This window comes from Enhydra lutris, unplaced genomic scaffold (genome assembly GCF_002288905.1).
Source record: "Enhydra lutris kenyoni isolate GAN:26980312 unplaced genomic scaffold, ASM228890v2 scaffoldscaffold13, whole genome shotgun sequence".
Taxonomy (NCBI): domain Eukaryota; kingdom Metazoa; phylum Chordata; class Mammalia; order Carnivora; family Mustelidae; genus Enhydra; species Enhydra lutris.
In genome coordinates, this window is record NW_019154097.1 from 28557922 (window position 1) to 28570820 (window position 12899).

The window sequence follows — 12899 nt, forward strand, 5'->3', positions numbered from 1 at the left end:
TCTCCTGCCAGGTTATACAGCTTTTTAGAGGTTTACAAGAAAATACATTCTAGCATTTTTAAAAGCCTCTTTCAAATAGGCTAATATTGCACTGTCAGTTACTAATTTAAAGGTTTATATCAAAACATATGGATAGGTTCCTAAACATCTCTGTATTTGTTTTCAGCTTTTGACTAATGTTTTAAGTGCTAGAGTGTAAAAGCAATGTCATATTTCTTTACTATTCCAACTATACTTAGTGTCTCAAAAAACAGTTATGATAGTCCCACAAATGAGAGACCAGGCAACCCAAAGTTTATAAACAATGGCATCTTCTATAATGGATTCTGCCAATATAAATAAAATAGTACATTGGTAAAAAACGGACATAAGTAGAACTCTGTACCAAGAGAATTTGAAATTAATTCACCCAATTCATAAGGAAACTCTGGCATTCTATTGAACATTTCAAATCACAAGTCAATTCTTTGTAATCACTGGAAGAAAGCCAAGAACCTCTTTCCAATATCTTAAGTTTTAGAAGTTCTCAGGTAGTACGATAAAACTAAGTATATCAGTATCATTTGGCTTATCCTCATCAATATTTTATAAAGAAAACACCTCCACTGTATCAGTCCTGTAAATATGCTCTCCCTGAAAAATCTCATCTCTGAAAGAACAGTTATCAGTTTGGAATGAACACAAGCTAATACAGGCTAAAAGTCAAGAGTCATAAATAAATTTGATTTGTTTATTCCAATAAAAACTAAAGACATGCAGCTTTTCCAAATTTAACATAGACAGTTACAATTAGTCTAAGGTGGCTACTTAACACCACTTCTCCCTGTGCTTTTCTCACATATCATATTCATTTATTTACTTGTTATTGTAGCAACATACTTCACTATAGTTTATAAAACTGATGGATAATCTCAAGGGATACAATGTATTTGCAATACTGACCAACTAACAAAAAATGTCAAATTACATCATTTTCCTATTATTAGCTAGTATATGCTACAAAAGTTAAAAAAAAAATAATAAAAGTAATGAGTTCTCAGACCTCTAAAACCAAAGTTTGCTTGGAATCAATACTGAAGTCAAAAAATTGGTACATCAATAAAGTGAGCTTCAAGTGTCCAGTGAACAAATCAAATCTAATAAACATATCAATTGGGCTGAAAAATCACAAGATTATTCCTGGAAACAAGGTGACCGGGAAATCAGTGTAACGATGCCTTCCCCCCCCCCCCCCAGAAGGTGGTTAAGGCTGGGAAAGCTGATAACCTCAAAGAGTACAGGACAAAAGTGAAAAGAAAACACACGAAAACAAACTGTACTCTATGTCTCTCCACTCAAAAGAAAGTCCTGGGGGCGCCTGGGTGGCTCAGTGGGTTAAAGCCTCTGCCTTCGGCTCAGGTCATGATCCTAGGGTCCTGGGATCAAGCCCTACATCGGGCTCTCTGCTCAGCGGGGAGCCTGCTTCCTCTTCTCTCTCTGCCTGCCTCTCTGCCTACTTGTAATCTCTGTCAAATAAATAAATAAAATCTTTAAAAAAAAAAAAAAAGTCCTATTCACGGCTCCTCGATGGTGGAGAGCTGAGGGCTGCAAGAACCTCTCCCAAAGAGCCTTCACTCCCTGCCCTCTTCTAGCTGACCTTTTCTCCACAATGACTAAGATTCTTTTCATGGAATATGGCTGATTATGTTCTTTGTGAGGGACTATGGGAAAAAAAACACTGGAAGAGGAAATCAAAGATTGGCAACAGATCTCCATCACTTCAGGGTGTCTGCTGCTGTCTGGCCAGGCTCCTGTGGCAGGAACCACTTTTTCGTATTTTGCTTTCATTTGATTCTCTGGTGTGATTTGTCATGACAGGTAAGGACTCCTACCAAGCTTACTTAGTAGTAAGAAATCTAAGGATTTTTATCTAGCAGGATCTACTTTCATAAACACATATTAGATATAAAACACTCAAATTCATTTGTAAAAGAGAAGTTGAAACGTATATTAATGGCAAGTTGGCAATATACATATATGCCTGACATATAATAGAAAGCCCAATACCTTTTAGTGAATTAATGGATCATTCAAATATGCCCTCTTCTTAATCTAGAAATTTCATTCTGGAATGTATCCTTAATTGTTTGTTTTTTTTTTTGTTTGTTTTTTGTTTTTAAATTAAAGATTTTTATTTATTTGACAAACAGATCACAAGTAGGCAGAGAGGCAGGCAGAGAGAGAGAGGAGGAGGAGGAGGCAGGCTCCCTGCTGAGCAGAGAGCCCGATGTGAGGCTCGATCCCAGGACCCTGGGATCATGACCTGAGCCGAAGGCAGAGGCTTTAACCACTGAGACACCCAGGTGCCCCAATTGTTTGTTTTTTTAACATAAACTCTATACCCAACATGGGGCTTGAACTCACAACCCCGAGGTCAATAGTCGCATGTTCTACCAACAGAGCCAGCCAGGTGCTCCTAGAATGTATCTTAAGGGATAATTAGACTAGTTTAAATTTAAAGATATAAAGCACCAACTGGAAGCATCTATTTCTAAAATCATCAGTTATATTACAGTAGATTGAAAATAAACAAATATCAGGCCATCACTAAAAAGGAGAACAATCTTTGTGATAACTATAAAAAAACCTCATATTCTTAGATGAACAAAAATAATATTTGTTTTAATTATATATTTTGTATACACAAAGGTGTATACACACTACGTAGGTCCCACCACTCCTTATCTAAAAGGCTTGGGGCCAGATTGTTTCGGGAATTCATAGTTTTTCAGAGTTTAGAAAGCTAATACAAAATATTTACTATATATTTTCTGAATCCCCAGTTGAGCTCAAATGCTATCCCATGTTTGTGCAAAGGAACATATAAAATATTCACACTAAATGGAATAATGAAGACTAAAAGTAGTTCTATATCAATTCAGGTCAGGTTTTCCCATCAAGTGAGTTTTCATCAAACCTCGGAAATTATTTTTCATTTTCAGCACATTCTGGGTTTTGGAACTGCAGGTTAAAAAAGGTGGTGGAGCTGGGGGGTGCTTGGAAAAGTACATGCCAAAATGTTAATAGTAGTTATGAGAACAAATAGCATCTAAGTCCTGTCATATTATAAAATCTGCTATTCTTAGTCCCCAAATTTTACTGAATTGAAAGTTGATGTGAGGCCGCCAGCTTACACTAAAGGCAATTATAATAACCCACAAATTGTCACTGCATCACATATGATGTTAAAGGATGTCATGCAATCCTTTTTTATGAAGACCCACTTAAGGAGAATGCCCACTTGACCTCTACACCAAAACAACTATGATTCTTATAATCAACCGTTCTTACGTCTGTTCTTATGCCACTGTGAAGGGATATTTCACAAGCTTTTTGAGTCAGATCCTAGAGAACTGAGATTTGAATTTGTGATTCAGTCTCAGCATACATTACAGCTAAGTTATTGAACTGTATTTTTAGCTTTGTTCCTGGATTCATTTTTTCTGCCTCATTTTAAACTCTTACTATTTCATCATACTTGAAGTGCCCCTTTTATAAACAAGACACAACATAAATAGTATGTTGTTTTATATGTTTATAGTTCACTTATTATTTTCCTACACTGTGCACTTATTACTACCTGCCTTATCATTTATTCATTTGTATATTTGTTGTCTGTCTCCAATCCTTTCCACACTAGAACGCAGGCTCTAGGAGGCCAAGGGATTTGTTTTATTCACTACTGTATCCTTAGAATCTAGGATAATGTTCACATCTATGTTAATAATCCTTACAAAATGGAATGATCATGAAAAAAGACCAATTCTATCTTATGCTATACTGTTACATAACAGAACTTTTCTTAAATTAAAATTGATCTTTAACATTTTTACATTTGTCTATAAGAGAGCGAGTGTACTAAAAATTCCAGGATTTAGGGACTTTCTACAAACCTATAAACAACCATGATTGGTTGGTTTAATCCAGGACTGTATGCCCTATAGAAATACTCTGAAATACAGTAAAGGCACCAAATGCATGAAGATAATTAAATTTATTTATGACCGGAAAAGTCTACAAACAGCAAAATATTCAATGAATAGTAAAATGTCTAAACAAATAATAGTATATCCCTATCACGTTAATCATACAGCCATTAAAAATTATTTGTGAAGATTCTAATAATATGAGAAAACACTGATGACACAGTAAATGAAAAAAAAAAAATCAGAGGATAAATTATATACACTGTGAGCTCAACCTAAACAAACATCCTATATGTAAATATTAATGATCTGCCCCATGGTTTTTGTCTTTACTTTTCTCTGCATTTCCCAAATTCTATATAATCAATATATATTATTTCATAACCAAAAAAGAAAAATTTTGTAATCTAGAGGTGATAAAAGTCTTAAAATCATTATCATTAAAATTTTTAAAAATTCTGTTATTTTCGAAAAATAAGCACCTAATTTACAACATAAAATAACAAACCCTGCTAAATAAAAGCAATACTGTACCTTCACTGCTACATGAAGTTTTGCTGTTTTCTTGGATGGTCCTGAGGCTTCATATGTTGTACCGTCCACATCTACAGACATTGTGAAGACTGGGGCGTGAACAGGGCCAGATTGAGACAAGAGCTTATACTGAAGACCAGGCCTGATCTGATTTAGTCTCATTAGTGCGTTCATAAGGTCTATTGCTTTACTATCCAGAACTGTTTAAAACAAAAACAAAACAAAAAAAATGAGATAAGAAGTTAAACCATTTTGTTTTTAATCTATGCATCTGTAGATTCTAAGTGACCACTATAAATTCACCAGGCTTTAAAAAACAAGAATTTGAAAACGCATATACAAATTATTTTCACTTCATAAGTAATTGTAAAATCACTTTAATTATACTAACATTTCATTGTACAAGTGATATGAACTACTATAGCATCAATTTTAGTTTGTCAATACTAATATATCTGAAGCAAAGAAGCCTGAAAAGAAAATAAAGTTATCTAATCATCAATCTCTCAGTTAAGATATATTCTTAAAACTCCAATTCAAATCAAATTTGTCACTTTGTAATTTTTATTTTTCTATCAGAGACTACAGATCTTTTCACATCTCTAAGAAGAAAGGTTTTATATACTTTTCCGTAAGTTTCGTTTCATCTTCTTATTGGGATCTTTATCATCCCCTAATCCATCTTCAAATGGCCTCTTCAGAGCTGAAGACCCAGCACCTAAAAAAATTATGAGAGATTCATTATCAATCAAAACAATGTGTGTACTTACTCTGCCAAATGTAGCTAATATGGTCAGGAAGGAAAACCTTAGGAATAACAAAGACCACAGTATTTTCATTGATAAATTAAATTACCACATATATAATTTTATAATAGCAAAAATTCATAAGTGAATCTTTATGAAATAATTTAATACTATCCCTTTATATCAGTATTTATTTTCCTATTTATTCACATGTACTGATATAAACATTTACACAAATATCTTTGCATTTTTTACACCTGTATATGCATGAACAGGAAAAAAATCTAGAAAGATATATATCAAAATGTTAAAGGCAGTTATCTCGGGGGGAGGACTTGACTTATTTTTATTTATGTCTTTTCAGATATGTCTGTAATTTATTATTTGTATAAATTTTTAAGCCCACATATTAAGATCTTACTCTTTGGGGACTCTAATTCTCATACTACAAACCATTCTTTTGTCTGCCTACTCAAATCCTACTCAAGATTTTATTTACATAATCAAAGTAATGTGGTACTGGCACAAAAATAAACACACAGATCAATGGAACAAAATAGGAAGAAAAATCAGAAATAAACCTACACCTATATGTTCAATTAATCTTCAACAAAGCAGGAAAGAATACAGAATGGGAAAAGGACAGTTTCTTCAACAAATGGTGCTGGGAAAACCAAACAGCTACACCAAAAAAAAGAAACTGGACCACTTTTTTACACCATACATAAAAACAAATTCGAAATGGATTAAAGACATAAATGTGAGAACTTAAACCATAAAAACCCTAGAAGAGAACACAGGCAATAACCTCTTTGACACCGGCCACAGCAACTTTTTCCTAGATACGTCTCCTGAGACAAGGGAAACAAAAACAAAAATGAACTGTTGGGATTACATTAAAATAAAAAGCTTCTGCACAGCAAAAGAAACAACAAAACTAAAAGGCAACCTATGGAATGGGAGAAGATATTTGCAAATGACCTATCCAATAAAGGGTTAGTATCCGAAATATATAAAGAATTAACACAATTCAACACTCAAAAACCAAATAATCCAATTTAAAAATGGACAGGGGTGCCTGATTGGTTCAGTCCGTGGAGCATGTGACTCAATCTCAGAGCTGTGAGTTCAAGCCCCACGGTGGGTGTAGAGATTACTCTTAAAAAAACAAAAAACAAAAAACAACCAATAGTGGACAGAAGACATTTCTCCAAAGAACACATACAGATGGCTAACAGACACATGAAAAGATGCTCAACAGCACCAGTCATTGGGGAAATGCAAATCGAAACTACGACAAGCTATCACCATATACCTAACAGTATGGCTAAAATCAAAAAACACAAGAAACAACAAGTGTTGGTGAGGATGTGGAGAAAAAGGAGCCCTCTGCACCACTGGTGGGAATGCAAACTCATGCAGCCACTGTGGAAAACAGTATGGAGGTTCTTCAAAAAGTTATAAGTATAAAACTACCCTCTGATCCAGCAATCATGCTACCAGGTTACCCAAAGAATACAAAAACACTAATTCAAAGGGACAGAAGCACCCTGATGTTTACAGCAGCCTGATTCACAACAGCTAAGATATGGAAGCAACCCAAGTGTCCACCAACAGATGAATGGGTAAAGATGTGGTGTGTGTGAAGATAAACATATGGTATATCTCACTATTTTATATACACACACACCCTGGAATATTATTCAGTCATTAAAAAAAAGGATGAAATCTTGCCATTTGCAATGACGCGGGTAGAGCTAGAAAGTAGAATGCTAAGCAATAAGTCAGTCAGAGAAAGACAAACACCATGTGATTTCATTCACACATGGAATTTAAGAAACAAATGAGCAAAGGGGGAAAAGGAGAGAGAGAAAGAAAGAGATTAAGAAACAGACTCTTAATTATAGAGAACAAAGTGATGGTTAACAGAAGGGAGGTGGGGTGAGGGTTGAGTAAATGGATGAAGGGGACTAAGGAGTGCATTTGTCATGACAAGTACCAGGTAATATACAGAACTGCTGAATCATTATATTTTATACCTAAAATATAACACTGTAAATTAACTAACTAGAATTAAAATAAAAACTTCAAAAAAAAAGATTTTATTTACAGTCCATCTTCAACTTTCCTCTCATCTCAACTTTTTAAAATAATTTCTATGTTCTCAGAAACAGTATGACGTGCAGTCTTGTGCCATTGCCTACTTCAAATACAGAGATGTTGTATTTCCACTACACTTGGTGAACATCAAAGATACTTTCTCCTTCTCTTTTATTTTATAAACTAACATGAGGACTTATAAATGATATAATGGGTATGGAAAAAAAACTAAATTAACTGATTACCAATTTCTTGAACAAAGCAGCTAGCTAATCACACTGTCAGGCATAAGGGAGGAACTTGGCTGTCGAAGTTCAAAACAATCAAGGAAAAGCTCATCAGTATGTGTAAGGACTTAAAGAACTCTGTGTCTTCAACTTAAAAGTTCGTTGCTGGATTTTTCCAAAAGGAAAGTTATACTCAAGACATTCATTCCACAAGATTTCCAGATACTTCTAGTGAAACTCTGTAATTATAATGAGATTAAGTATATATTCTCTGATCATCAAGATTTACTGTCCCTTGTGGTAAACACTGACTTCAGCATTTGCTTGAGTCAATACTTATCACTCAGGTCAATCAATCTTGATGTTCTCTTGGACAAGAACAATATTTGCTTGTAACTGCTTAGTATCATATTTCACTTGCGTTACATAAAACTGTGAGTGTGCCAGTCTCCCAGAATGGAGTTCTTATGAGATAAAAGTTAAAAAGAAATGATGTCTATTCGATCACTCTCTTACTCATTAAGTTACATTAAAAGCTGCTTCCTGATTGCCTGGAAATCACAAACTGGCTTAAACACACAGATCTATCCTCTAAATCCTGCAGCTACATAAAGAGAGTTCCACAGATTAATAAGCTTCATTCTACCATCCCAGCCCCAGGGTTGTAAAATCTGGTGTTAATCATAATAGTAATGTGAACAAAAAAACAGGCTTGCTTTACAAAAAGCCAAGAAGTTTTCAATCTCATATATAATGTCCAGAAATGAGAAGTGATCATTTGAGAGGCAACAGTTTTGAAAAATAGTATGTATGGGTGAGCCCGGTGGTGGATATTAAGGAGGGCACATATTGCATGGAGCACTGGGTGTGGTGCATAAACAATGCATTTTGGAACACTGGGAAAAAAAATTAAAATTAAAAAAAAAAAAGAAAAATAATATATGAACTTACCATATGCCTGGCACTGTGCTAAAATACCTTAACTGTAAATGTCGTCACGTAAATGGATTAACTTATTTAATCCTCACAAGCACCTATGAAGCCCATACTTAAATCATAATTTCATACTTATATTCATTCAACAATAAATATTAATTGAGCATTTCCTTTCTTTTTTCCTTTTTAAAGAGAGAGGGGGTGGGGGGGAGAGAGAATCTTAAGCAAGTTCCACTCCCAGCGCAGAGCCTGACAGGGGCTTGATCTCATGACCCGGACCTCATGACCTGAGTCGAAACTGAGAGTCAGACACTCAACCAACTAAGCCACTTAGATGCCCTTAACTGAGGACAATTTTAGGTGCTGGACATGTAACAGAACAAAACAATGTCTCCTGGAGTTTAGGCACAGAGGTGGAAACTAATTACATGTCATATGATGGTCAGCAAATGGGAGAAAAATATGAGACTTGAGGGGGTGGAAGTGTTGCTATTTTGTAGGTGGTGCTCATCACTGATAAAGTGACCCTCTGATGAAGACCTGATGAAAATAACAGAGTGAGCCATTCAGCAATTTGGGGAAGAACCCCAGGCAGAGAAAACAGCAAATACAAAGGTGTTAAGATAGGAACATGCTGAGAAATACCATAAAGGAATGAGTGGTTGGAGTAGCCTAAAAAAGAAGGGGATGATTACAGAAGACAAGGAGGGGCGGTAACAATCAACCCTAGCTGCCACCAACTCACTAGAGGAACTTTTACAAAATACTTAAGTTCCACTTACCAGTATGAAAAGTAAGTAAATTCAAAAAGCCTTCCTGGGAAAAACAATTAAAAAAGAAATTCCTACAAAATGTAGGGGAAAAAAAAACTACTCCTGGACACTAAAGAACTGTGCAGTCAAGGGACGCCTGGGTGGCTCAGTTGGTTAAGCAGCTGCCTTCGGCTCAGGTCATGATCCCAGCGTCCTGAGATCGAGCCCCACATCAGGCTCCCTGCTAGGGATGAAGCCTGCTTCTCCCTCTCCCTCTGCTACACACTCTTTCTAATAAATAAGTAAAATCTTTAAAAAAAAAAAAAAAAAAAAAAGAGAAATATCAAAGGACCGAAATCATAAAAAGTATGTTCTCAGGTGGCAGAATAAGCAAGAACACAAAAAGAGATAACTAGAAAATCCTCATTTGTCTGGAAATGAAGCGATGACATCTAAATGGCTCATGTGTCAAAGAGCTGATAACAAAGGAAAATAAAAAATAGTTTTAACTAAGAATGAAAATACTCATGTCAAAGGAGTGTAGGGGCATGTGGATGGCTCAGTCAGTGGGGCATCTGCCTTTGGCTCAGGTCATAATCTTGGGGTCCTGGGATGGAGCCCCACATTGAACCCCACATTAGGATCCATGCTCAGTGGGGAGTCTGCTTCTCCTTTTCCCTCTGTGCTCCCTCTTGCCTTCACTCTCTCAAGTAAATAATCTTAAAAAAAAAAAAAAAAAATGAGTGTAACACGGGGTGCCTGGGTGGCTCCGTCAGTTAAGCATCCAATTCTTGATTTCAGCTCAGGTCAACATCTCACTCTTTTTTTATTATTATTATTTATTTATTTGAGAGACAGAGAGAGAGCATGAGAGGGGAGGTCAGAGGGACAAGCATAGTTCCCATGGAGCTGGGAGCCCGATGTGGGACTCGATCCCAGGACTCCAGGATCATGACCTGAGCCGAAGGCAGTTGCTTAACCAACTGAGCCACCCAAGCGCCCCCAACATCTCATTCTTGAGATCAAGCCCTCCATCTGCTCTGTGCTCAGTCTGCTTCAGATTCTCTCTCCCCCTCTTCCTTTGCCCCTCGCCATACATTCGCACACGCTCTAAAATAAATCCTTATAAAAAAAAAAAGTGTAATGCACATAAATCTGGACTTATAATGGAAAATTTATAGCCTTAGTAGTACATATAATGAAAGACCAAGAGATTAATAATGTATTCAGCTATCTCAAAAAGCTAAAAAAACAAAACAAAACAAAACAAAACCCAAAAAACAAAGAAATAAAAAACAAAGAAGGTAGTGAGGAAAAACAAAGGATAAGAGCACAGATGAATGAAATAGAATTTAAGCATATACCAGAAGATAACCAACAGAGCCAAAGCTGATTTTTTTTAAAGATTTATTTATTTATTTTAGAGAGTATATGCGTGCAAGCGGAGGGAGGGGCAGAGGGAGGGGTAGACAGAGGGAGAGGGAGAGAATCTCAAGCAGAAACCCTGCTGAGCACAAAGCCTGACTGGAGCTTGATCTCACAACCTGGAGATCATGACCTGAGCCCAAACCAAGAGTCAGATGCTCAACCAAGTGAGCCACCCAGGCACCCCCAAAGTTGATTTTTTTTTTTTAAAGACAAAACTGATAAACCTCTAGTGAGTGTGATCAGGAAAGAGAGGAGGTATAAAATGTACACAAGAGCACATCACTAAAGATACTGCAGACAATAAAAAAATAAAATCATATAAACTATCTTTAAATTTGGGTAGAATGGACAAATTCCTAGAAAAACAAAATTTACCAAAACTCTGGTAAGAAGATAACAGCCCTTTCCTTATTAAGGAAACTAGGTCCATAATTTAAAACCTTCCCACAGGGGCGCCTGGGTGGCTCAGTGGGTTAAAGCCTCTGCCTTTGGCTCAGGTCATGATCCCAGGGTCCCGGGATCGAACCCTTCATCGGGCTCTCTACTCAGTGGGGAGCCTGCTTCCCTCTCTCTCTGCCTGCCTCTCTGCCTATTTGTGATCTCTGTCTGTCAAATAAATAAATAAAATCTTTTTAAAAAATAAAAATAAAACCTTCCCACAAATGATAAATTCTTCTAAACATTTAAGGAAGAAATAACATCAATTTTCAACAAATTCTTCCAAGGAACAGAAAAAGAAGGGACACTTCCCAGTTCACTTTATAAGGCCAGCATAATCTTAGAGCCAAAACTTGACAAAACATTACAACATTACAACAACAACTGCTGGCCAATCTAAGAAACAAAAATTTGTGTTTTTGTGAACTGTTCACAAAAATTTACAAGAGATCGTTTGTAGCAACTTTATTTGTAACAGCCCAAAACTGGAAGCAAACAAGATGTCCTACAACAGGTGTGTGGTTAAACGAACTCTGGCTCATCCATGCCATAGAATACTACTGAAGAGTAAAAAGGAATTAACTACTGATACACACAATAACCTGGGTGGACCACAAGGAAATTAGGCTGGGGCTGGGGTGGGGGTGGGGGGGCAGCACTCTCAAAAGATCACATGTGGTATAACTTCATTTATATAAAAATCTTTGAAATAACAAAATCATAGAGATTGAGAAAAATGCATGTTCTCCAGGGCTTGGGACAGCTGAAGGAGAGGAGTGGGTGTGGCTACAAAGGAACAAAATGAGAGAGATCTGGGTGGTAGTGAAATAGTTCTGCATCTTGACTGTGACGCTGATTACACAAATTTACGCATGTGATAAAAATGGCATAAAATATATCAATATCAATTTCTTGGTTTTGATAGTGTACTATAGTCACATAAGATATGAATTGGGAGAAACTGGGTGAAGGGAACATGGCGACCTCTCTGTATCATCTGCAACTTCCTGTGAATCTGTACTTATTTCCAGATAAAACGTTAAGAAGAAAAAAAAAAAGGACCTACAGCTTTGCTGAGAACAGACAACAAGGGCAAGGGCAGAAGAAGGAAGACCAGACAGGAAAGATAATTGCAATAATTCGGGGAGAGATGATGACAATGTAGGCCAGGATGACAGCAGTGAAGGAGCTAAAGAAACAGCTGAATTCTGGACATATTTTGAAAGGAAAACAGACAGGATTTGCCACTGGTCTGGACAGAGTGGAAGAGAGGATTCAAGGGTGAAGGTGTCTGACCTGAGCACACAGAGTTTCTAATGACTGGGATAACTATGGAAAGAGCAGATCAGAGGCAGGGTTAAGGACAGGAATTTGGATTTTAGACATCCATGTGGAGATATTGCAGAGGCCTCTGGATATCTGGGTCTACAGTCAGAGGCTGGTGGCTACAGCTGGTAGTAGAGATACATATATATTTCATGACAAGGGACTAGATGAGGTCACCTGAAAATTAGGTGTAAGTAAAGATAAATACTCTGTGGACTGCACTCTGCAAAACTCAAGTATTCAGAAATAAGGAAGATGGGGGAAAGCCTACAAAGCTGAGGAAATGGTTCTGTGGCTAGAAAAAAAAAAACAAGAGAAAATAATGACCTAGAAGTCAAATGAGTAGTAATATTTCATGTCAGAAAAAGTGCATGACAATGATAAATGCTGCTGAGGATATAGGGCACCAGGAATTTTCACACGGTGCTGGTCAAGGTATAAACTGAT

At 36.5% G+C, this 12899-nt stretch overlaps 1 protein-coding gene across 2 annotated transcripts in view; it reads right to left on the reverse strand.

Annotated features, from left to right (window-relative positions):
• Positions 1-12899, reverse strand: part of LOC111145684 (spermatid perinuclear RNA binding protein) — a 138887-nt gene that overhangs the window by 25645 nt on the left and 100343 nt on the right. For both annotated transcript variants that reach the window (XM_022500785.1, XM_022500784.1), the window contains exons 11-12: positions 5125-5217; positions 4500-4699 (exon numbers count right to left, since the gene is read on the reverse strand). In XM_022500785.1, the coding sequence (XP_022356493.1) occupies positions 4500-4699; positions 5125-5217 (293 nt within the window). The remainder of the gene's footprint in view (positions 1-4499; positions 4700-5124; positions 5218-12899) is intronic.